General features: G+C 39.4%; 1 protein-coding gene across 8 annotated transcripts in view; it reads left to right on the plus strand.

Moving 5' to 3' along the window:
- The first annotated feature begins 2,810 nt into the window (after positions 1-2,810).
- The window catches only part of LOC127045180 (Y+L amino acid transporter 2-like), a 34,462-nt gene continuing 10,476 nt past the window's right edge, over positions 2,811-26,796 (plus strand). For 2 of the 8 annotated variants that reach the window (XM_050940985.1, XM_050940990.1), the window contains exons 1-7: positions 3,879-3,950; positions 9,914-10,109; positions 10,973-11,480; positions 17,132-17,257; positions 22,334-22,478; positions 24,236-24,359; positions 25,146-25,249. In XM_050940985.1, coding sequence (XP_050796942.1) covers positions 10,074-10,109; positions 10,973-11,480; positions 17,132-17,257; positions 22,334-22,478; positions 24,236-24,359; positions 25,146-25,249 — 1,043 coding nt within the window. In that variant the 5' untranslated portion in view covers positions 3,879-3,950; positions 9,914-10,073. Of the gene's footprint in view, positions 3,147-3,870; positions 3,951-4,011; positions 4,191-9,913; positions 10,110-10,972; positions 11,481-15,146; positions 15,386-16,911; positions 16,932-17,131; positions 17,258-21,279; positions 21,365-22,333; positions 22,479-24,235; positions 24,360-25,145; positions 25,250-26,796 lie in introns of those variants that run through there. The other 6 variants (XM_050940986.1, XM_050940989.1, XM_050940987.1 and 3 more) reach the window with 6 other exon arrangements.

Raw genomic sequence — 26,796 nt, forward strand, 5'->3', positions numbered from 1 at the left:
ACTGCTTCTGCACCCCAGCCCCTTGCCCTGAGCCCCTTCCTGCACACTGCACCCCTTACCATACCCACACTCCCTCCCACACCCCAATCCTCTGCCCCAGCCCTACATTCATGGCCCTGCATACAATTTTTCCATCCAGATGTGGCCCTCAGGCCAAAAAGTTTGCCCATCCCTGGTTTATAGTGAAACAACTGCAAGTTTCCTTAAAGTACAGAGATTCAAGTGATGTCAAGTAGAAGTATTGTAAACAAATAGTTACATATAAAATAAAATCACAAGATGCATTCTAGAACATAAACTTATTTAACTAGATACTTTCATTTTTTAATAGAGCAATGTTCACCCAAAGTCCCTCCAATGTTTGACAGCCAAGCTTGGCAGTGACTCTCCATTCATAAGACATAAAGCCTCAGTGAAGGAGCTAGGGGGAGGAGCATGAATCCCCAGATATACCCCAACAATCCATTGTCTTTACTCTAAAGGCAGGATCCCCTCCTATTGTTTGTTTATTCTTGTAAATTTCCTCTTTTGAAGATTTCACAAACACTTTATTAGTATTTGGCTCACTATACAAACAGGTATCTACTGAGTCAGACAATGCCCACATGACGGAGCAATAAACTTCTATTACCTCCTGCTTGAAAGGCACCTGTCCAAGATATGTCACCTTCTGGTTGCTTGCCTTAAGAACATAATTTTCAGTATAGACACGTAACTTGTTAAATATTATGTGTACATAGATTTTGCAGTGATTATGATGGGATACTGGCTCTTGGTAGAGACCTCATCCTTTAGTGAATTATTATGCATACATCCAGTCCAGGGGATTCCTGTAAAACTCTATGCACCTCTGTGCTCTCTGCCAGTTGCAACAAAGAGGTTCTTGAGTCACAGCTGTCTTGAAAATATAACATTTTAAAAAATAATATTGCTCATGTATTTTTGAGCCTGTGTAACAAAGCCAGCACAGAATAATGTAAGATAGGTGAAGGGTTACCTTTTTGTTATATATTTTGAAAATACCTTGGAGAATAATTTGTATAGCAGGTTTTTAGCTTGGACATTTAGTGTCTTATATTTCTTCTGGCTCTTAATTAAAAATCCTGAATAACCTGGATGAAGTATTAAGATTTTATTCCCCCTCCTCTACTCTTCTTTCTTGGAGCGTGCAATCGTAATGTTATAGTACCAGATAACATTCGGTGACTTTCCTGAATGAAGATCTGAAATCTCTGGTAACTAACTAAAACAAACTTCTATTGACGTCTGTGGGTGCTTGCTATGAGATATTGTCGATTCAGTGGGTTTGGGATCAAAGGAACAACATACAGAAAATGAGTATGAACTAAACACAACATAAAATAAATCCTCTCCCCCTTTTTTCAAATGAAACATAAATGGATTCTTGTTCTTTGCCAAACTGTGAACAATTGCTTAAGATTTTGAGGTACTAATGCAGTGTCATAAACTCCTCTGATATTAGTATGATCATCAGCTGTGTGTTTGAGTGAACTTGCTGGATTATTGCTGGTTGCAAATACAAGGGAAATGTGCTTATCTTACATTCTTTATTGTTTGATTTTGTTTTCTCTTCATGTTGACCAAAGCACTTTTCCTTGTAGATATTTGTGAAATTTCGACCACTGTTTGGGCTGGAATGTTCTAACAGTAATATAAAAGACATTTTTACTGAGTCAAAATGGAGGGCAGAATTTGGCTCATGCTATGGATATTTGGCTCATGCTATGGTATGACCATTTAATATTTTCCAGATAAATATACAAAAAACACCTACACAGGAATAAGAATCTGATAATAGAGGGTTCTTTAACCTGGCAGACAAAGGCATAACAAGATCCAGTGGCCGCAAGCTAAAGTTAGACAAATTCAAAGTGGAAATTAGGCACAATTTTTTTTTAATAAAAGGAATAGTTAATCATTCTTTAAATCAAGATTGGGGGCCTGTTTCTCAGTTACACTTAGGCCCATTTACAGTTGTACTACAGAGTGTAGCAGCATGGAAAGGCCTTTAAATGACTGTAAGGGTATGTCTGGAGTCCAGGCTCTGGGATTCTCTCCCATTGCACGGTACCAGAGCTCAGGCTCCAGCCCGAACCCAAAAGGTTACACTGCAATTTTACAGGCCCACAGCCTGACGTGGGCCAATTTCAGGTGTTTATCTGCAGTGTAGATATACCCTAAATATAACAGAGTTTTGCCTTATTGAGGCATGCGAGGCAGGGCCTATCATACTTTTAAACAGAGTAACATGTCTTCAAAACAATTTTGTTGCCAAGAAGCCTCTTGATATATTTTAATTTACCTAATCGCAGATTTGTGTAACTCTAAAGAGATGCAGCCAGCTAATGAACGTTGTACAATCCAAGTATTAAACATATACATTCCTAACTAAACTTAGAAAACGTAGTGCATAAATACCTGCCGTCCATGGGCAAAAATAGCTTGAGTGTTTAATTAAAATGCCTTGCATAGTCTTGTTTCCTTTAATACTGCTTTTAAAAAAGCGCAGCCATTACTATATTACATTAAGTATAGACTTTCTCAGACCTGTATTGTCCTTTTTTTTTAAAGAAACATGCCCCAATATGTAATAAAATTTTTTTACAAGCTTGTATTTGAAAAGTAACAAATAGCACTACCAAATCTGTTCTAAATGCTTTTTGTTTTGCAATTAATTTTAGCAATTTTAATACTATGTTGCAACTTGCTTTCTTAGGGCTGGGATCAGTGGAGGAATGGGAGAGACAGCCACATTAATTAAACATATTTTTATCTTTTTACTAGTTGCTTTCCTATTAATTCCCATTGTCAGATGTCTTGACACAGTCCAGTGGCCAAACACTCTTGACCTGCTTGATCAGCTCTTTCCAGATGCCCTTTGATTTCTGCGTGTAAGCTCTTATACTCACACTGGCCTCTCAGTTCACCAGCAGATCATGGAAAACAAGGGTGCTAAGTTAGTGTTCTTGCATTCATTAACTTATTATTCTGCTCTCCAGAGATTATTTCCTTGTTTGGCCTTTTTGGATTAATACTGTACCTTGCTTCATCCTGGACTTTGTATTCCAAGAGTACTTTATAAAGAGGGTACTATATAATTTCAGAAGACAAATTCAAGCACCTTGGTAAGTCCTTCTTTGCTTTACTTATTTTTAAATCTTAGTTGAAACAAAAGCACATTCAATTGAAATAAGATTTACACAGATTGCCAGCGTGCTTGTCACGTAATGAATAACTGTGTTATAAATTCTTGGGTGGACTAGAGAGATAATTTTCAGAAAATGTACTTGGTGTAAAGTGAGATCTATTGTTTTCATTTAGCCAGCTGTCTTGTTTTAGTTAATAAAGTGTTTGGGAAATTAGCAGACAACCTCCTCTCTCCCTTACCTTCTGCACAGTAAACAGAGGTTTGTGCCCGGCTCTTCCACGCACTTTCCTGAAAACAGATTTCTTCCACCATCACATTGTCAAAAAGCTCACTTTATGATCATTGCAGTGAACGAGAGATTCCATTCATTCTGAAAATGTTAACTTATCACTTGGGACACTATCTTTGAGTTCGACAGTGGCTGTGGATAAATGCGTTGAAGTAAATAAACTTCCGTTGGTCTTGATAAACATGCCTTTCTAAGATATTGTAATAGGGCCTCTGACTTTTACACTGTCTCTTCTGGTTCACTTGAGTTGTTTGGAGACACCCTGTTTCATAGAAGCCCTAGATCTTCTTTTTTGGTAGCTGCTGCTGGTTTTAATATTCCTACTAAAAATAGCAGCTGACAGCAAAGCTAAATTGAACCCCTTATATCCATATCACTTTCCACTCCTAGTGAATCAGCTGCTTTCTTATTTAGACACAGAAGGAAGTTAGAGTCACTGTTCTGTTGCTTAAGTTACAGCAGCCTTTCCCCTAAAGGAAGCAGCGTCAACTGGTAAGCTTCTACTTTCTCTTTTTAATACCACTCTTAAAATCAGAGTACAGTAGCTTCTCCCTTTATTTTGTCCATAATGACATGCTTATGGTGGTAACGATAAACTGTGGGATTGAGTGTGTCTGTAATATAAGAACCCACAAACATTTTGAGCATAGTAACCAAGCAGGACAACACTAGGTATTATTTTGCTGCATATTTTTAAGAACGTAAAAGTGAGAACAACAATCTGTGGAGCTGGTAAGTTCCTACTGAATAATTATGTATTCCCATCACAGAAGATAAAGTTTTGCTTCACAGCAAAGTGTTTTTGTTGCTGTTGCTTCTTCACAATGTATAATCTTGTTTTGTTCGCCTGGCCCGTTCTTGCGCTGGAATGTGTTCAGTGGCATGATCATGCCATAAGTGCTCTATTTAGAATCTGCTGTAGCTCATGTTCAGTGTCAGGGTTCTGAAGTTTGAGCCACACAGCAGGATTTCCTAAGGTACAGCGGTGACTCTCGGCTCATCTGTTCTTTGCACATCCAACCAAGCATATTCCTATCAATGTGTGTGCCTTAAAGATGCGTTGCTATTTTTTCAATCATTATCTCTGCTGTTAATATGCTGTTACTGTTCTGTTTGCTTTAAGAATACAATGTGATGGATTATAGCCTTTAAAACGGCTTTTTAAACTTGCATTTGTTACTGATAATCACAGTGGAACTGTGAAAATAGATTTCATTCTTAAATGGCATTTTTTCTTTGACATCACTCACTTTATGTGTGAAACTGGAAAGCACTTGTTTACCTTGATTCTACAGCCTAGTTCCTGTGATGATGACATAGCAGAGGTCTCTGATCTGGGACTCTCTGATGGTGGGCAGCTGATCATCCCAATTAAGAGATTGTCCCCCAAAATCGCCTGAAATACAAGAATAAAACTGATGCATATTTGATGCATTTCATCTGTATTTCATCTTTATTAAGGTTTGACCTTCCAAGGTGCTCAGTGCTCTCAATTTCCACTGAAATCAATAGGAGCTGGGAGTTCTCAGCACCTCATAGGAAGTACTCAGCACCTTAATCTTTATTTAGTATTGTCTGCATTAAACGCTGGGGATTTCAAAGGTACCTAAGGAGTTAGGCAAGTAATTCCCATTGAACCAAACTTTCAAGGCCCTTTGATAATTCCAGGCTGAATGACTATCACCTAGTAGAAAAGTTCACACCTTTTAAACCCCTGGCTGAGCATTGCCGATCACTTGGCACTTGTTGAATATGTCTCCATGATGCAAGTTATAATTTATTGTTGTTATATAGGGTAAATCTACACTACAATGAGAGAGATGACTGCATCACATGCAGACATACCTGCGAGACCTTGGATTGAGCTAGCTCAGACAACAATGGGTATCTCTACACTGGAGTTGGAGGTGTAATTTCCAGCTCAAGTACACATGGCTGTACTAGCTGTGATCAAGCTAATACATTAAAAATAGCTGTGAGGACTGCTTCAAGTGTATATCTAGGGTTTCAGATGGCATTGTACTCAGGCTAGTCCATTCCACCACCCGTGCAGCTGTGGCTTGTGACAAAGTTCCTTCCCTACCTTGGTGGGTCCTGCGCTTATTGGCAGATTTGCGCACCTTAGTGATCTTCCCCTCTGGTGTAACCCACAGTCTGGGTCAACTCCTCCTGTGTCTGATCAGGAGTTGGGAGGTTTGGGGGGAACCTGGGCCCACTCTCTACTCCCGGTTGCAGCCCACGGCCCTGTGGATTGCAGCTGTCTATAGTGCCTCCTGTAACAGCTGCATGACAGCTGCAACTCCCTGGGCTACTTCCCCGTGGCCTGCTCCAAACACCTTCTTTATCCTCACTACAAGACCTTCCTCCTGGTGTCTGATAATGCTTGTACTCCTCAGTCCTCCAGCAGCACACCCTTTTACTCTCAGCTCCTTGCGCCTCTTGCTCCCAGCTCCTGACATGCACGCCACAAACTGAAGTGAGCTCCTTTTTAAACCCAGGTGCCCTGATTAGCCTGCCTTGATTGACTGCAGGTGTTCTAATCAGCCTGTCTGCCTTAATTGGTTCTAGCAGGTTCCTGATTACTTTAGTGCAGCCTCTGCTCTGGTCACTCAGGGAACAGAAAACTACTCATCCGATGACCAGTATATTTGCCCTCGACCGCACTCCTGTACCCCACTGGTCTGAGTCTGTCACAGGCTACATAGCTATTTTTAGATCTCTAGCTCAATCAAAGCTAGCATGGGTATTTCTCCTAGAGCTGGATTTACATTTCCTGGATTGCACTGTAGAGAGAGTCAGTAGGATGATAACCCTAGCATTGGGATGTCCAGCATTTAGAGATGAGGGGTGTCATAAACAGATAGTTAAGGGTTAATGTCTCTTTTACCTGTAAAGGGTTAAGAAGCTCAGTAAACCTGGCTGACACCTGAACAGAGGACCAATAGGGGGACAAGATACTTTCAAATCTTGATGGAGGGAATCTTTTGTTTGTGCTCTTTGTTTTGGGGGGTTGTTCGCTCTTGGGACTAAGAGGGACCAGACGTCAATCCAGGCTCTCCAAATCTTTCTGAATCAGTCTCTCATGTTTCAAACTTGTAAGTAATAGCCAGGCAAGGTGCATTAGTCTTATTTTTGTTTTCTCAACTTGTAAATGCTCCTTTTTTGCTGAGAGGATTTTACCTCTGTTTGCTGTAACTTTGAAGCTAAGGCTAGAGGGGGTTCCTCTGGGCTATATGAATCTGATTACCCTGTAAAGTATTTTCCATCCTGATTTTACAGACATGATTTTTACTTTTCTTTCTTTAATTAAAAGCTTTCTTTTTAAGAACCTGATTGATTTTTCCTTGTTTTAAGATCCAAGGGGATTGGATCTGGACTCACCAGGGATTGGTGGGGGGAAAGGAGGAGGGGATGGTTAATTTCTCCTTGTTTGAAGATCCAAGGGATTTGGATCTGTGTTTGCCAGGGAAATGGTGAAGTCCCTCAAGGCAACCCAGGGAGGGGAAAGTTTTGGGAGGGACAGAGAGTGCTCCAGACACTGGAATTCTGGATGGTGGCAGTGTACCAGATCTAAGCTAGTAATTAAGCTTAGAAGTGTCCATGCAGGTCTCCACATCTGTACCCTAAAGTTCAGAGTGGGGAAGGAACCTTGACAAGGAGGAATCATTCACACCTGGTCAAAGATGAAAATTGGCCCACCCCAGACTGAAATGTCCTGGAACAAATTATACCAGGCATGGCAAGAAGGGTAAAGACAGTGAAGGCATGCATATTTAGCCCTTGATACACCTAATATAAATAGAACATCCATAAAAGCTATAGTAAAAGAACATTGTTTGCAATGTCAAGCATTCAAATGTTAGGAGATGCCAGAATTAAGGTTGCCTGTGCAACCTCAATTTGGTGCTTTTGTGCATGTATAACATGAGGCTTTTTTTAAACAACTAACAAAATCATCCAAAGCACAGGACTTAGTGGTGATGAGGGACTTCAATTACCCAGACATCTGTTAGGAAAATAACACAGCAGGGCACAGATTATCCAACAAGTTCTTGGAATGTATTGGAGACTATTTTTTATTTCAGAAGGTGGAGAAAGGTACTAGGAGAGATGCTGTTCTAGATTTGATTTTGACAAATAGGGAAGAACTGACTGAGAATTTGAAAGTGGAAGGCAACCTGGGTGAAAGTGATCATGAAATGGTAGAGTTCATGATTCTAAGGAATGGTAGGAGGGAGAACAGCACAATAAAGGCAATGAATTTCAAGAAGGCAGACTTTAGCAAACTCAGGGAGTTGGTAGGTAAAATCCCATGAGAAGCAAGTCTAAAGGGAAAAACAACTGAAGACAGTTGGCAGTTTTTCAAGGGACGTCATTAAGGGCACAAAAGCAAACAATCCCCATGTGTAGGAAAGATAGGAAGTATGGCAAGAGACCACCCTGGCTTAACCAGGAGATCTTCAATGATCTAAAACCCAAAAAAGAGTCCTACAAAAAGTGGAAACTCAATCAAATTACAAAGGTTGAATATAAACAAATATCACAAGTATGTAGGGACAAAATTAGAAAAGCCAAGGCACAAAATTATATCAAACTAGCTAGGGAGATAAAAAGAAACAAGAAAACATTCTACAAATACATTAGAAGCAAGAGGAAGACCAAGGACAGAGTAGGCCCATTACTCAAGACGGGGGGAAAGACAATAACAGAAAATGTGGAAATGGCAGAGGTGCTTAATGACATATTTGTTTTGGTTTTCACCAAGAAGGTTGATGGTGGTGGACATCTAACATAGTGAATGCCAGTGAAAATGAAGTAGGATCAGAGTCTAAGATAGGGAAAGAACAAGTCAAAAATTATTTTAACAAGTTAGATGTCTTCAAATCACCAGGGCCTGATTAAATTCATCCTAGAATACTCAAAAAGCTGACTGAGAAGATATCTAAGCCATTAGCAATTATCTTTGAAAAGTAATGGAAGACAAGAGACATTCCAGAAGACTGGAAAAAGGCAATTATACTGCCCATCTATAAAAAGGGAAATAAGGACAACCTGGGGAATTACAGACCAGACAGCTTAACTTCTGTACCTGGAAAGATAATGAAGCAAATAATTAAGCAATCAATTTGCAAACACCTAGAAGATAATAAGGTGATAAATAACAGTTAGCATGGATTTGTCAAGAACAAATAGTGTCAAACCAACCTGATAGCTTTTACTGACAGGTTAACAAGCCTTATGGGTGGGGGGAAGCAGTAGATGATGATATATCTTGACTTTAGTAAGGCTTTTGATAATGTCTCATATTGCCTTCTCATAAACAAACTAGGGAAATACAATCTAGATGGAGCTACTATAAGGTGGGTGCATAACTGATTGGAAAATTGTTCCCAGAAAGTAGTTATCAGTGGATCACAGTCATGCTGGAAGGGCATAACGAGTGGGGTCTTGCAGGGATCGCTTCGGGGTCTGGTTCTGTTCAATATCTTCATCAATGATTTAGATAATGGCATAGAGACTACTCTTATAAAGTTTGCGGACAATACCAAACTGGGAGGGGTTGCAAATGCTTTAGAGGACTGGATTAAAATTCAAAATGATCTGGAAAAACTGGAGAAATGGTCTGAAGTAAATAGGATGGAATTCTATAAGAACAAATGCAAAGTACTCCACTTAGGAAGGAACAATCAGTTGCACACATACAAAATGGGAAATGACTACCTAGGAAGAAGTGCTGTGGAAAGAGATCTGGGGGGTCATAGTGGATCACAAGCTAAATATGAGTCAACAGTGTAATGCTGTTGCAAAAAAAGTGAACATCATTCTGGGATGTATTAGCAGGAGTATTGTAAGCAAGACACAAGAAGTAATTCTTCCACTCTGCTACTCGCTGATTAGGCCTCAACTGGAGTATTGTGTCCAGTTCTGGGTGCCACGTTTCAGGAAAGATGTGGACAAATTGGAGAAAGTCCAGAGAAGAGCAACAAAAATTATTAAAGGTCTAGAAAACATGACCTATAAGGGAAAATTGAAAGAATTGGGTTTGTTTAGTCTGGAGAAGAGAAAACTGAGAGGAGGACATGATAACAGTTTTCAAATACTTAAAAGGTTGTTACAAGGAGGAGGGAGAAAAATTGTTCTTCTTAACCTCTGAGCATAGGACAAAATGCAATGGGCTTAAATGACAGTAAGGGCGATTTAGGTTGGACGTTAGGAAAAACTTCCTGTGAGGGTGGTTAACCACTGGAATAAATTGCCTACGGAGGTAGTGGAATCCCCATCATTGGGGATTTTTAAGAGCTGGTTGGACAAACACCTGTCAGGGGTGGCCTAGATAATACTTAGTCCTGCCTTGAGTGCAGGAGACTGGACTAGATGACCTCTCGAGGTCCCTTCCAGTTCTATGTTTCTATGATAGTCTTTAATTAAATGATCATGGATTATTTTGTTCACAGGACCTCTGCTTCATTCAGCTCACAAGGATAAACAGAGCTACTCATCCCAGAGCTGGAGCAAGCTTAGCAAAGATGAAGTTTTGTAGAATTTTGTTACCAAATGCTAAGAAGTCTTTACAAAGTGCAGTTTTTTGGAAGCTTATGACTGGACCAAGTTTTCATGGGACTGGCAAAAGCCACATTTTTTGATACCATGGTAATGCCCCTGCAAAATTTCAAGCCCCACTTTTCTTCATAGAGGTGCTAAAGCATCTCAACAAAGCGGTTGTAAGATTTTATTTTAATGAGGGTCTAACAATGGTTTGTTTTGTTTCCTAATTTCATTCTGAGAAACAATTGTACTTTTTAGCTGAAACTATATATATAAAAAAATCAGAGTGAGTCAGGCACCTGAGATGGAAAATTTTAGCCCAAATGGTTGGAGTCTGACAAAATTATAGGCAACTGATGATAGGATCTTATAACAGAAAGTGTTTAGGCATATTCGACATAGGCAGAGCTACCTTCTCCACCTATATTTGTCAACTTAAAGTCAATAGACATTGACACAGTCTTGAGCAGCATAACACTTATGTACATAATTAAATCTCGGTGGTGGCACTTTCAAAAAAGCCAGGTGCTCTGCATTTTCCTATAACAATCATAAGCTCTGGTCATTTTATCATATTATGCTGTGCAAAACTCCTATTTGGAACTTGTTTTTGGTAATAGGTTATTAAGAGTTCACAGATTGGCCCAACAAAGTCAGTTCATTCTAACTTTTCCCTTTTTATTTCTAGTACTCAAATGGACAAACTTTAGGGACAGTAAATAGTTCATTGAAGTGGCACTGTGTTGCTGAGGGAAGAGAGACAGAATATGAAATTTCACAGTTTTGTAATTGTAGGAGTCCTACCGATAAGGTAGATTTTGTTTTTTAATCAAAATTAGCCTATCAATAAGGCCCTACCAACAAGTACTAATCATGATGGCGGATTCTGTTAATCCAGTTAATCACAGAGTTAATCACATATGCGATGTCCATTAAAAAATTGTCTCTTTCTCATTACTCATTTTCAGGTAATGTCAGGCTCCCGGATCATATGCTGTAATAAAAAAAACTCATCCAAGAATGGAGTACATGAAACGGACAAAATGGCTGAAAATGTGCAAGAAAAAATGAAGATGAAACAAGAAATTACTTTGATTAATGGTGTTTCTTTAATAGTAGGGAACATGATTGGTTCTGGGATATTTGTGTCACCCAAAGGTGTTTTGATGTATAGTGCCTCTTATGGACTCTCACTATTCATTTGGGCCCTTGGTGGGATCTTTTCGTTGTTTGGAGCTCTGTGTTATGCTGAACTGGGAACATCCATTGTTAAATCAGGAGCTAGCTATGCCTATATACTAGAAGCTTTTGGTGAATTCATAGCCTTTATCAGACTGTGGTCTTCCTTGCTAATTATTGAACCAACAACTCAGGCTGTAATAGCAATTACATTTGCTAATTATATTGTTCAACCAATTTTTCCATCCTGTGAGCCACCATACGAAGCAGTCAGGTTGATTGCAGCTGCTTGCATCTGTAAGTAAAGTTCTGATTGGTAGAAATGAATTAATTTAATGCAGGTACTCATAAAAGCCTTGTCAGCTTACCCTCCCCCTTAATTTTCTGTGAAAATAACAATTTTTTACCTAGGACAAATTCACAAGAATGTATTCTCTCTCTTCCGGATTGAATTTTTGTGGGAGGAGGGGTTGGTAGTGGGAGTTGGGGAGGGGAAGGGAAGGGAGAGAGGGTTTCCAACATTTTGGCTGAGAGGCGCTATGATTGGTGATAGAAAAGAAAACATTTTGCTATGGATCAAGAGCCTGACCCAAAGCCTGCATTGAAGTCCATGGGAAAATTCCCTTTGGCTTCAATGGGCTTTTAAATATTCACATATCCTCCGATTAATCAGTAACTGCTTGTAAGTGAAAACTGGTGAAATACTGACATTCTTCCTTAACCCCTCCCAACCTAGCAAAAAAATAATAAAATTTAAAAAAATAAATGCAAAAGCAAAAGCTCTGCCTCAAGCAGAGTTTTGACCCCCAAAAGGTAGAAGTGCCAGACACTCCATGAAGTCCACTAGGGACTTTGCTATTGCTATGGATTTTAGGTGGAAGCCTGAAAGGTAAATGTAGGTACATAGAACTGGAAGGGACCCGCACTGAGTCCCGTCCTCTGCTATCCAGATACTACAGTGATGAATGGTGGTAATAACCTTATGACCCACATCCACAGAACTGTGTGTAATCTATGTGCTGCTCTTCGCATACGCAACACATGATCAATTGTCCATGAGACAAGACAGAGCGTTCCCTAAAAGACAGCTGACGCAGCTAGTGGTTGTTGAGTGCTGCGTATAACAGAGTAGTGTCTCCTGTGAATTCTGAGAAAATGTCTCCTCTTTAATGAATCCTGTTTATACTTTTAACACGCCCCATTGAGGCAGGCAGGAAGTAAACTTCTGAAAAAGAGAGACCATGATTTACACTCCTCATTCTTCAGTATTCTAAATGTCTAATTTATTAAAAAGTAGATCTATTCTAATATATGTTATTAGTTTAACTGTGATTTGATCATCTCCATACTTGCACACACCTGGGATCTATTTCTCTCTCCCCACCTGACCTGGTATTGTTCCATAAACTACCAAATAGGGATGGGGGGAGGAATGGTGTTTAATTACAGCAGTTTCTTAGACAGAATCCAAAACGAATGCTTAGTGATTTTTGTTGTATTCCTCATGTGGATCAGTTGCTCTGTTTTGTAACACCGTTAGTTACAATGTGCTGCTATCCCACAATCTGCATGGTTTTAAAATGAAATAAAGATCCTGAAAGTGAAAGGATACATCAACAATCCTAACTTGAATATTTTTCAGTGGTCAAATAATTTCAAGTTGGGGGAAAAGACTCTTTATTCACTTGAGCTAACTCCAAAAGCTACAATTTTTCACCTACAGCAGCCTCCTTTTTGAGCAATTACATTCATATAAATCTACAACCCTCCTCTAAGTGCTAGAAGATATTAAAAGAATGAGAGTGCTCTAATTCAGAGGTGGGCAAATTGTGGCCCATGGGACTCTCCTGCCTGGCTCCTGGCCCGGGAGGCTAGCCCCTCCCCCGCAGCCTCAGCTCACTGTGCTGCTGGCACAATGCTCTGGGCAGCAAGGCTGCAGAGTCACAGCCTGACCTGGTGCTCTGTGCTGCATAGTGGTGTGGCTGGCTCCAGCCGGGCAGCGCAACTGCGTGTCCTGGTGCTCTGGGCGGCACAGCTGTAGCACCACCAGCCACCAGTGCTCCAGGCAGCACAGTAAGGGGGCAGGGAGACGGGGGGAGGCTGGATAGAGGGCAGTGGAGTTCGGAGTGGTGGTCAGGGGGTGTGGTGATCAGGGAACAAGGGGGCTGGATGGGGCAGGAGTCCCAGAGGGGGCGTCGGGGCAAGAAAATGGGGGGCTCTGATAAGGGGTGGGAGCTGGCCCACACCTGGATGTATGGGGAGGCACAGCCTCCGCTAACCAGCCCTCTATACAATTTCAGAAACCCAATGTGACCCTCAGGGCAATAAGTTTGCCCACCCCTGCTCTAATTGCTTTCTCTGCTGAAACAAAGGGAGATAGTAAAGGAATAACATTTATTTTCTAGATCTTTCCCAATACAGATGTGTTAGAGTAGGTGGCTTTCACAGCATTTAATCTGTCCATATGCAAATATAGGACCCTGGAATTTCAATTATGTCCCAGAAAATAAGGCCCCATTGCAATGCCCATTGAAGTCAATGGGAATTCATCCATTCACTTCATTCAACATTGGATCAGTTTGAAATAAGAAATTTATTTTTTTTAAATAGCAAAACTTTGGGGGTTCAGTTCCTTACTATGAAAATTTTCATACCCTGATCAAGTAGAGTTCCTGATTCCACTCTTTTACAGACATAAAAAGAGGGAGAATGTAAGGTGGGGAAGTGTTAGATTTGGATCTAAAATATGGGACAGCTGAGAGAGATGTTTGGTTTGGCAGTTAAAATATATAATTTGACGCTTGGCATTGTCATGGTCTTAGCTACAAACTCTGTCAAAGCAAATGTTCCCTTCTAGGAATAAGGAATACTATACGTTACCAGTGCCTAGATGGTGATTTTAGATTGTAGAGAATGGAATCCTATTTTAATGTGCACATCACATTTGTTAATAGAGTGGGCTTTATAAAATCACTCAGATAGATATGTTTCAAATTAGACCCTACTCTGACATTAAAAAGGTGTTTGTCTTAGAACAATTCACTGTAAAATCTAATATTTTTTAGACCAAGAGCCTGTTACCACTGCATTACTCCAGTTGTGTGCCAATGTGTAACACCACTGATTTCATTGGCATCACAGTGGTATATAAAAGAGAAATGCCATGGTGTATCAAGCCTCAAAGGGCACAGTAGTCCCACTGAAATCAACGGGACTACTCACAGTAATAAAGGTAAGCATGTGTGTATGTGTTCACAGGATTGGAGTATTTATATATTGGATACTATTTTCACATTGTAAAGAATAATTTTAAAGTTACAATATAATTTAAATGGCTGTAATAGCTTTTCCCCCCATTTAAAACTAAAGAAAAGTGAGGCGTGGATGAAAGGGTAAAACCCTGGAGCAAAGCCCAAATGAGAGAAATTTTCTGAGAGAAAATTCTGTCAAAAAAGGCCTACTAAAGGCTACAGAAAAAGGAATCCTTGTCCCTAGCCAGTGCTCCAGAATACTCTGCACCTCATAGCCAGCTGCTGTTGAGTTGAGGGAAGAGTCAGTTAGCCCTGCTGCTGGTCTCTAACTTTGCTGATTCATGCTATGTGCCCACATCCCCTACTTATCTCCATTTTGCAGTGCTGAGTTGTACAGTATCGCCTCCTCTATGTCTGTGTGTTCTCTTGGAGACTGGGGTAGGATATGATGGCAGAATGCCCTTCCACTACCTGAGCTTCTAGTGCTGCTGACATGTGGCAACTGATTAAACTATTCTGTCACCTCATTAGGTTTTAACTTCTCTGACTAAACTGAATGGCTATTTCCAACAGCACAGGGCTCAGTGGAGATCCAGTTTAGCAATAAAGTGACTTTACATTGGGTCAGGGACAGCAATAGACCAGGAATAGACCAGTTTCACAAGGAGTCACACACTGTTCCTTGTTCTGAGAAGGGAGTAAGTTACTAAGTTTCTAATAGGACGTGGCTGCTAATAGCTTCTAAATGATCTTTGGATATTGCTACAGCAGGTTGCTCCTTCCTGAGATCCAGTCTGAAGTTCTAAGGGCCAAATGCTTTGCTGACTTGCAACTTCAGACACTCCCCGTGCAGTCCACATGGTTGCACAAATGTTTCAGTATAGAATCTGACCCCAAAGGAGAAGCATTTCTGTGTTGTAGTTTCTTTTTTCTTCTCTCTGTAAATGTAAGGTGAGCTTTAGGAAAAGCATCCTAACGGTGTGATCTGTAATATTATGAAAGTCTTCCTCAAAGGAAGTGAGCAAAGTCCCATTGTTCATCTAATTTTAAATGTCTCAAGCAAAGAATTGGAGAACATATTGCAATGGAAAATTCTGCATTGATGAGCACTGAGTAGATGAGCTAAATGGGTGACCTAATAGGCAACTGCACATCCACCCTCCTACCTCATAAATAGTGTGTGTCTCATCCCTGCCTCCTTCCTAGATCATTGCCCCAGATGATAGGTTGGCCATAGTGTTGAGGTCAAGCTGGAGCGTTGGAAGAAAGATTGTCAGGGCTGAATAAGGCAGGACAAGGGGACGTTTCCCAAAGAAGTGTGTGCACATTCACTCTGCATCTGGAATTCCTAGGCACTGGCTAGTAGAGCTGACAGGAAGACAGTTCCATTTCCAGGCAAGATTTGAGATTTGAAAAATTTGTTTTTGTTCTGCATTGGAATGAAAACAAAACCTTCTGAATGTTTTCACAAAAACCTACACGTGTAGGCTGGTGGTTAAGGCCTGTTCTGGGAGACCAAACTCACTGTTTAGAGCAGAGTTTTTCATCCCAGAACACTCCAAACAGGTAAAGACTTAAACCCCAGTCTTTCGAGGCTAATACCCTAACCAACAGGCTACAGAGTCTCTCTTTGCTCAGCCTCAACCTGGACCCAGGAATGTTTTGGCTTTGACAAAACAGTCTATTTGGGTGAAAATGTTCAAACCAGCTCTACTGGCTAGCAACAAAGAAATACAAAGTGAGGGCCCAACAGAAGAAAATTGGACTTGTGATTAGGGAAGGGACTCAGGTAATGTGGATTCAAATCCCAATGCTGCTACAGACTTTCCTGTGTAACCATGGAAAAGCAACATAATTTCAGTTCTTTTGGTGTGAAATGTAGATTCCTTTCTTGCATTCTTTGTGTATTTAGACTGCAAAGTCTTTGAGGCAGGGACTGTCTCAGCCCTCGTCCAGACTAACCCGCGGCATCGGCGGGTTAAAATCGATTGCTCGGGGATCGATATATCGCGTCTAGTCTGGACGCGATGTATCGATCCCCGAGCGCGCTTACATCGATTCCGGAACTCCATCAACCCGAACGGAGTTCCAGAATCGACACGGAGAGCCGCGGACATCGATGCCGCGCCGTCCAGACGGGTGAGTACCTCGATTTTAGAAATTCGACTTCAGCTACGTTATTCCCGTAGCTGAAGTTGCGTATCTAAAATCGATTTTAATTCCTAGTCTGGACGTGGCCTCAGAGCCTAACACAATGGAGCCTTAATCTCCATCATGGAGTTTAGGCACTACAATAATCCAAATAAATAATAATAAGAATCCTGCCTGCTTCATGTGAGTAGCCCCACTGAAATCAAATAAAGTAAAGAGTGGTTGGTCCTAAAATCAGAATTCAGAACCCAGTGCTTTCCCACTGATTTCAATGCAGAATGTCTTCCTTCCTCTCCTAATTTCTCTTCCTTACAACCTGTTACCAGGAAATGGCAGCCTCCATGCAGTAAGTTTTACTTCTTTTTAAAAAATAAACAATAAAAACTGACTTAAAAATTTATTATAGTCAATTTCTATTGCTTTCAGTAAAAGTCTAGATAATTCTGAAATGTTGAAAAAGTTTTTCTGTACTTGTAACTTTCATTTTCTTGAAAGGTGTATTATTTAAGAAAGCACCTATCTCATTTGAATTCCTTTTCTCAATAGGCTCCTTAACATTTATTAACTGTGTCAACGTAAAGTGGGGAACCAGAGTACAAGATCTGTTCACATATGCAAAAGTTATGGCCCTTATCGTGATCATCTCAGTGGGTCTTCATAAAATTAGTAAAGGTAAGAATATATTTCATTTTAGACATTTTTAAAAAAACTAAACAGTATCTGAGAGTCAAAATCTATACAGTAGTATCCAGAATCCACACTTTAATATAAAATGTTATGCACTGGGAAATTGCTGTTAATCTCCTGAAAAAGAGGTGACAGCTATATTGCTCTGTAGGACGCTTTAAGCTCCATCGACACTGCGATTAAAAGACCCACAGCACATCTGGGCTCCCAGGGCTTGGTCTGCAGGGCTATAAAATTTCAACGTAGACATTTGGGTCACCAAAATGTAAACCCGGGTTTCAAACTCAGGTTCGAGGCTAGCCCCCTTCCATCTAAACACAAATCACGCTAACCTAGGCTCGGACCCAGTATCTCAATAGTTTGCAATATGAGACCAAATATTTTCATGAGAACAGAACAAGTTTTCAGTGCCAGCAAATGTGAACCCTAGTCTTCATACAACCTTGAAACCATACTAGCCTAAATTGCCTTGGTCTACCCTTGGTCCATCTTTAGTTGTAAAGGATGAATAGGGATTACAACATGGTTATAATCTAATACATTATTCTGCTTTCTAGAGCATATTTGTTGGCTGTCAATGGTTCCAGATCAAATTTTCCTCGGGGTTCCAACTACTAGATTTTTTTTAAATAAATGCCAGCTCTGCAAACTTAACCTGGGATATGATATGCAAACTACATGCTTTCTGGCTTGTGCATCATCAGCAGAATTGCTAACTAAATTCTGTTTGTAGAATCTTTATTGCTAGTGATGATGTGTGAATCAGAAAGAGGACTGCTCAAATTTCAGATTCCAGGTTCATTTTGCAGACTTGCTCTCACATAGATAAAACTCTGCAATGCTAACAAATGTAAAAAAAAAAATAGTAAAAAATTATGTTTGTCAGAAAAGAAGCAGCCATAAATGTGTCAATATTAGGGCTGTCAAGTGATTAAAAAAATTAATTGCAATTAATTGTGTGATTAATCGCACTGTTAAACAATAATAGAATACCATTTATTTAAATATTTTGGATGTTTTCTACATTTTTCCAAATATATTGATTTCAGTTACAACATAGAATACAAAGTGTATAGTGCTCACTTTATATTTATTTTTATTACAAGTATTTGCACGGTAAAAAAGCAAAAGAAATAGTATTTTTTCAATTCACCTAATACAAGTACTGTAGTGCAAACTCTTTATCATGAAAGTTGAACTTACAAATGTAGAATTATGTACAAAAAATACATTCAAAATAAAACAATGTAAAATTTTAGTGTCTGCAAGTTCACTGAGTCCTACTTCTTGTTTGTCTGAGCAATTGGCTAACAAGTTTGTTTACATACTCAGAAGTTCATGTTGTCCACTTCTTGTTTACAATGTCACCTGAAAGTAAGAACAGGCATTCTCATGGCACTGTTGTAGCCGGAGTCACGAGATATTTACATGTCAGATGTGCTAAAAATTCATATGTCCTTTCATGCTTCCATCACCATTCCAGGGGACATGCGTCCATGCTGATGATGGGTTCTGCTCAATAACAATCCAAAGCAGTGCAGACTGACACATGTTCACTTTCATTGTCTGAGTCAGATGCCACCAGCAGAAGATTGATTTTCTTTTTCGGTGGTTCAGGTTCTGTAATTTCCACATCGGAATGTTTCTCTTCTAAGACTTCTGAAAGAATGCTCCACACTGCATCCCTCTGATTTTGGAAGGCACTTCACATTCTTAAACCTTGGATCAAGTGCTGTAGCTATCTTTAGAAATCTCACACTGGTACCTTCTTTGCATTTTGTCAAATATGCAGTTAAAATGTTCTTAAAATGAACACTTGCTGGGTTATCATCCGACACTGCTATAACATGAAATATATGGCAGCATGCAGGTAAAAAAAGCAGGGAACATACAGTTCTCCCCCAAGGAGTTCAGTTACAAATTTAAATAATGCATTCTTTTTTTAGCATTATATTTTTAACAAGCATCATCAGCATGGAAGCATGTTCTCTGGAATGGTGACCGAAGCATGAAGGAGCATATGAATGTTTAACATATCTGGCACATAAAAACCTTGCAATGCTGGTTACAAAAGTGCCATGTGAATGTCTGTTCTCACTTTCAAGTGATATTGTAAATAAGAAGCAGGCAACATTATCTCCTGTAAATGTAAACACACTTGTTTGTCTTAGCGAGTGTCTGAACAAGAAGTAGAACTGAGTGGACTTGTAGGCTCTGAAGTTTTACATTGTTTTGTTTTTGAGTGCAATTATGTAACAAAAAAAATCTGCATTTGTAAGTTGCACTTTCACAACAGAGAGAGTGAACTACAGTACTTGTATGAGGTGAATTGAAAAATACTATTTCTTTTGTTTATCATTTTTACAATGCAAATATTTGTAATAAAAATATACACTTTGATTTCAATTACAACACAGAATACAATATATATAAAAATGTAGAAAAACATCCAAAGTATTTAATACATTTCAATTGGTATTCTATTGTTTAACAGTACAATTAAAATGGTGATTAATTGCGATTAATTTTTTTCATTGTGATTAATTTTTTTGAGTTAATCGCATGAGTTAACTGCAATTAATATGTACAGGGAGCAGTCCTGTGGCATATGCAGGAACCATTTTATGTGGTCACTTTTTTGACCATAATGTAGATAGGACTGAGGAGTTTCAGTTTAATAGAAGAGAAAATGTTATTGAACTGAGGCCTATAATAAAGACAGGGTTTAGAATGATATTTTATTGTCTGTATTCAGGGAGAACCAAGGTCCAACCAGGGTTATAAACTCCATTGTGCTAGTCACTGTATTATCACATAATAAAAGACAGTCTCTCTCTTGAAGAGCTAGCACTCTAAAAGACATGACAGACTAATATAAATAGATAAGCAACAAATTACTTATTTGTTGTTCCTGTTCAGAAATAAGCTACACTGGCACGAACACTTTTATACTGATATTACTGTCTCCGTGCTCAGGGAGCTGAACTATTTATACTGGTACAGGAAAAGTAGTATAGCTTTTGTGTGTAAACAGGCCTTAGTAGGTCAGATTATGTGAGTTGTCTCTGACCTATCAGCTCTGATCAGAAGCAAACTGCTAAACATAGCTCTAAGGACAAGGAGTGAGAATAGGGGAGGAGAATATTGCTGATAGTCATTCTCTGTTATATTTTCTAATCTGCTTCGGAAAACAGAGATGGAGGAGTAGCAAACGTTATTGTTGTGAATGAAGTATGCTAAGAGCTTTCAGTGGAAGTCAAGTCATCTGATAAGACAGGGATTGGCAATCTTTTTGGCACATGGCCCATTAGGGAAATCCACGGGCGGGCCGGGATGGTTTACCTGCAGTGTCCACAGGTTCAGCCGATCATAGCTCCCACTGGCTGCGGTTCACTGTTACAGGCCAATCGGGGCTGCGGGAAGTTTCCCACAGCTCCCATTGGCCTGGAACAGCGAACTGTGGCCAGTGGGAGCCACGATCGGCCAAACCTGCAGATGCTGCAGGTAAACAAACCATCCCAGCCAGCCAGCGGCTTTCCCTGATAGGCCACATGCCAAAGGTTGCCAGTCCTTGTGATAAGCCCTAGTCTACACTATGAACTTATGTCTGTATAACTATGTTGCTCAGGGGTATGGAAAATCTGCACACCTGAGCGATGCTTTATAGTGACTGAACTCCCAGTGCAGACAGCACTGCGTCGATGGGAGGGTTTCTCCTGTAGACATAGCTACCGCCTCTCAGGGAGGTGGAGTACCTATATCACCAGGAGACACTCTCCATCTTCACTAATCACTGCTGCAGTGTTGTAAGTGTAGACGAGCCCTAAACTAGCAGGGGATGAGCATAACCTAATCTATATTATATTTAAATAGATTCAGGGTATTCAAATGGGGAAGCAATCGGAAGTTGGGAATGAAGATGAAGGAAACTCAGAGGAATTTGTGATCGGGTCAACATTCTTTCACTCAGCAGTTATTTTACTAAGTACAATTATGTTTTTCCCTAGCTTCCATATTCCTGATATAGTCAAATGTGTTTATTTTTTGGACATTATGAATGTTTGTGATTTGAAACCATGCTGTTTTTAGAAGGTAAGTTTCTTGGCCCTGTCACTCTGTTTTGATACCACTAAAGTCAGAAGTGTCTTTCTTTGTCAGCACAGACCCTCCCCATCTGCAGTCCCTCTCCATGGAGTGTAGATGGATCCTCTGATTTAACCCCACCTATCCCAATTCTAACAGTAACTGTGTATGAGATTTTGTTACAAAGGTGAAACACTAGTAGCTGCAAACTTTACGCTGTCAGTCTCCATAGCTTACTGCTTGTGTGTAACCCATGAATTCCACATATTTAACTACTTTCTTAGTGTCCAGGGTGACTTTATAAGGAAGGCTTCCCTTTGCTCTTAACTGGGTAAAGTTAAGAATGCTCATCTCACCCGTAATACATAATTCCATTTCTATTCATAAGTGATTTTTCAATTTCCTTCTGCATATTTGGTAATTTTAAGTCTTTCCTCCACTTCCACTTTCCCTGGGTATTTGAGGTAAACATTTTTATTCAAACCAGTTTCTTTAGCATGCTAATGAAAACCTGGACCCCAAGAGTTTTTCCCCTGCTGGATGCTTAAACAAAGCTACAAAGATATCTGTAGATAATTAAAATTACATCATATCAGATTTCACATTAATAAATGCATTACAGAAATTAACTTCTAAAAATGATATTATGCTTTTATATAGCAATTTTATCCATATAATTCAAAGTGCTTTAAAAAAGAAAGTAACTATAATTATCCCCATTTTATGGATGAGGAAATTGAGGCACAGATGTGACATGATGTGAGTCACACAGCAAGTCAGAGAAGGGGCCAAGAATAGAACTATAGCCTCCTGATTCCCATCCTATCCACTGGTGACACTCTCCTATATATTTTTAAAAGGTTTTATTATGATCTGAGAACAGTAGCTTTTGTTTTATTTTGTTTAGCTGAAGTGTATATATTTAAAATAGAAAAACATTTAAACATAACCTATAACAGCTTTTTAATATTTACATAGGAGAAACAGAAAATCTTAAAGCTCCATTTGAAGGTTCAACAACTGATGTAGGATGCATAGCACTTTCTCTGTATTCAGCCCTCTTTTCCTACTCTGGATGGGATACCCTGAATTATGTCACTGAGGAGATGAGGAATCCTGAAAGGTTTGTGCATACTCTCAAATCCCCCAAAGAGTGTTACAAAGATTATGAAAACATGACAAGATAGATTGTTCAATAACCCAATGGATGAGTTCAGCGTGTATTTTGGGGGATGGGGGTCCTAATTTTGAAATTAATCAAACTACTATCTATAAAAAATTCTTAGCTTTTGAAAAGACCTACTAAGCACCATACAACTATGTGATTTCCCTTCATCTCTTCAAATGTATTATATCAAAAGGTCAATAGCTCCATATGTGACATTATTTTCTTTACTTTTTAGGATGGGATTTTCAAAGGCACCTAAGAAATTAGGGCACCCAACTTCCACTGAAAATGAATAGGATCTGGGTGCCTAACTTCCACAGGCCCTTTGAAATTCCCACTTTTTTTTGATCAGCCAGTGCTGTATTTTACTTTCAAGGAAATGAGCCAAAATCAATTGTAATAATAAATGAGGGCAAAAGGAGAGACAAAAGAGTTATACTAGTGTTCTGGAAACATGTTCATTTCCAAGGCCTGGTCTATGCCTAAAGGTTAAAAGGTTCACATTCTTAGGGGTAGTATTCGATACTAGATTACTTTGGAAAGTGTAGACATAGCCTAAATCAGCATGGAGAGGCACATACATTGACAGGAGCCAAATTTCCACAGCTAGGTTGGCAGCTTTTATCGACCTGTGGAGCAAGCCTGAATACGTTTCCCACACCTGCAGAAAAGTTCTGTGTAAGCACAAAAGCTTGTCCCCCTCACCAACAAAAGCTGGGCCAATAAAAGATATTACCTCACTGTCATAAACAGATAGCTAAGGGTTAATGTCTCTTTCACCTGAAAAAAAAAAGTAACCTGAAGCACCTGACCAGAGGACCAATCAGGAAACAGGATTTTTTCAACTCTGGGTGGAGGGAAGTTTGTGTGTGAGTCCTTTGTTCTTGGTCTTCTGCCTGTATGCTCTCTCGGCTATGAGGGGATTTCTATTTCTTGCTTTCTAATCTTCTGTTTCCCAGTTGTAAGTACAAAAGATCAGCTAGTGATTTATATGGTTTTTTTTGTATTTACATGTCTATAGTTGCTGGAGTGCTTTGAATTGTATTCTTTTTGAATAAGGCTGTTTATTCAATATTCTTTTAAGCAATTGACCCTGTATTTGTCACCTTAATACAGAGAGACCATTTTTATGTATTTTTCTTTCTTTTATATAAAGCTTTCTTTTAAGACCTGTTGGAGTTTTTCTTTAGTGGGGAACTCTAGGGAATTGAGTCTGCAGCTCACCAGGGAATTGGTGGGAGGAAGAAGTCAGGGGGAAATCGGTGTGTGGTAGATTTACTAACCTGACTTTGCATTCCCTCTGGGTGAAGAGGGAAGTGCTTGTGTTTCTCGGCTGGAAACAGGGGAGGGTGGAATCCCTCTGCTTAGATTCATGGAGGTTGCTTCTGTGTATCTCTCCAGGAACACCTGGAGGGGGGAAGGGAAAAGGTTTATTTCCCTTTGTTGTGAGACTCAAGGGATTTGGGTCTTGGGGTCCCCAGGGAAGGTTTTTGTGGGGACCAGAGTGCCCCAAAACACTCTAATTTTTTGGGTGGTGGCAGCTTTACCAGGTCCAAGCTGGTAACTAAGCATGGAGGTTTTCATGCTAACCCCATATTTTGGACGCTAAGGTCCAAATCTGGGACTAGGTTATGATACTCACCCACTTGTATTTGGGAGGAGCATTTCTCATTTTAATATGATGCAATACCATTTTCTCTCTCTCTTTGTAGGAATCTACCCCTCTCAATTGCAATTTCAATGCCTATTGTGACCATTATTTACTTGCTGACTAACATAGCATACTATGTAGTGTTGGACATGCCAGCTCTCCTAACAAGCGATGCAGTGGCAGTGGTAAGTTGTGTGCAGTTTATTAAGGCAAATGTTTATAATATGTATAATGTTGTGGAAGATTCTCATTTGGTCCCCTATACAGATTTCTTACCCTGTCAATTAATGTGTTTTGTGTGTGTGTGTGTGTGTGTGTTTAATAGCTATAACTACTTGTTTCTGTGTAATAACACCAGTACACTGTGATGACTCAGACATAAAGCATATCTCTTTGTGAACTGATGCTTGTTAAACCATTTTATAATCTCTGTAGATCTTGATCCTAACAATGACCTAGCTGTAGCGGTTGTTTTAAATAAACCAATTTTACTATAGTTCTACTTCATGATGTTCAGTATTGCCACTGAACACTCTACACTGACAGAAATAGTTTTGAGACAAATTGTTGCTAAGCGCTGCTCAAACTTCTATTAGTATTTCAGACCTCCAGAATACAAACAAATATAGCCAACATATTATACAATATGGAAAGTCTATAGTTATTAACACACAATTCAACAATTGATTTATACATCCTAATCTGCCTGAAAATCATCATTTCAAACCCAAATCACAGAAATTAACAAAAATCCAATTTTGTTTTATTGCAAATGTAGGATTTATCTTAGCGTTGATCAGCCTTTCAAAACTCCCATCACACACTCAGCAGGAGTAGTTTTCATTATTATCATGGTAAAGAATGGGCTAGGAGACTCTGTGCTTGGACGGATAAATTTTCCTGACAGTTTTGCAAGGCTGTCATTGCATATTTAATATAATTAGCCTCATGCTCTTTCTTTTCTATTGCAGACATTTGGTAATGAAACCCTTGGTTATGCTAAGTGGATAATTCCTATTGCAGTGGCCATGTCCTGTTACGGTGGATTAAACTCATCAACTATTGCAGCTTCCAGGTATGAAACATCAAACATGTAAAAGGCAGGCAGTACTCAAAGGGCAATCAATAGCACTTTGTAGTAAGTGGCATCATTTAATAATACATTGCAGTGAGATCTGCTGAAGTTAAGAATCTGTGACTATCTCCATTTCAGGTGTTTAGTATTGTAGGATAAAATTAATGCACTCTATAATGTTAAGAATGCAGTCTAAAGATAGCAATAGAATGTTAACAGGAGTGACTGTTGAGTTTCTTTCTATTACTTTGGTCTAACTTGACTGGCAGACTTGCTACAAGAAATTTAGGGTAACGATGGAGCAGGTCTAGGGAGGGAGGGTGTAAGACTTCCATGCATGGCTGACACCAGATGCATTCCTCGTGCACAAAGAATGTTCCCCATTAGTGCCACCTGGGGAGTGAACTATCCCAAAAGAAATGAGGAATGGTAGGGAGAAGGCCTTATAAAATTGTCCTTCTGTGTATACTGCCTGTTCTAGTTAATGACACAGCAGATTCACTACCCCTTAATGGTGGGGTGCTTTGGGAGGTATTGTATGAGGTACACTCATGTCTTGGCATAATCTTTCCAGGTGCTCTGGCTACAGCAGAACAGCTCAGCACAGCCTCCTTTGCCAAGCAGTAATTAGCTCCCATAGTGTGGCCCTATGATTGTAGGTCGCTTAGGGCATGTGCCTCTCTTCTTTTATTTGTATGTAAAGCCTGGTGCAAATCTCTGTGGCTCAGAGAGCTTGTAAGGTAAAATCTGAATAAATAAATCAAAGATCTCTGAGCACACCTCCAGATTCCAGTGAGAAATAGCATGACTGAGTAGAGGTGTTATTTTAGAGTCAATTAATAGGCCAACTTTATTTGCATTACACTGAAGAACATTTGTATTCTTCCTTTTTCATCTGTCAAAGACATTTGTCATGCTGGATATTGCTATATTGTGATATTTGAAACTGATCCAATAATAGTTCCTGTTGATAATTCATAAATAATAAACAGTATTGGAACTGCTTTAAACAGAAAAACAAGGTCTACCTAAGGAAAAAAAATTCCTTTCAGTCAAGCCAGAAGTGAACTTTCATAGATATCTACCATCAATCTCATGAATTTGACACGGATCCTATTCAACAGAATTGAAAGTCTGCTAATGTTGCCATGTGCGTGAATATATTAGAAGTACCAAACCTGAAGGAATGCCACAATCCGAGGATATAAGGACATCATTTAGCACCATCTTTGTCTAATAATATCATGTAGTTCCATGGTCCTCATTCTGTAATGCCAAAGCAAAATAATTCAGAATATGCAAGTTTAGTGTGGAGTTATTATTCATTTGTGGGGAGCAGTACTGCCCTTGGCCTAACAAATGTGGTGAATTTGCTGTATATAGCTGCAAGTTAATCTGAATCTAAATTAAGTTTTTAATATTTTGGGTTAATAAATATTTATTTCAGCGCTAATAGTTCATGCTTTATAGTTAAGTATTTAGCATAATTGCATATTGTCCATGGACAGGTATATACTTGAGACACTTGAAGAAAACCAAAACACATA

Source organism: Gopherus flavomarginatus, chromosome 2 (genome assembly GCF_025201925.1).
Source record: "Gopherus flavomarginatus isolate rGopFla2 chromosome 2, rGopFla2.mat.asm, whole genome shotgun sequence".
Classification (NCBI taxonomy): Eukaryota; Metazoa; Chordata; order Testudines; family Testudinidae; genus Gopherus; species Gopherus flavomarginatus.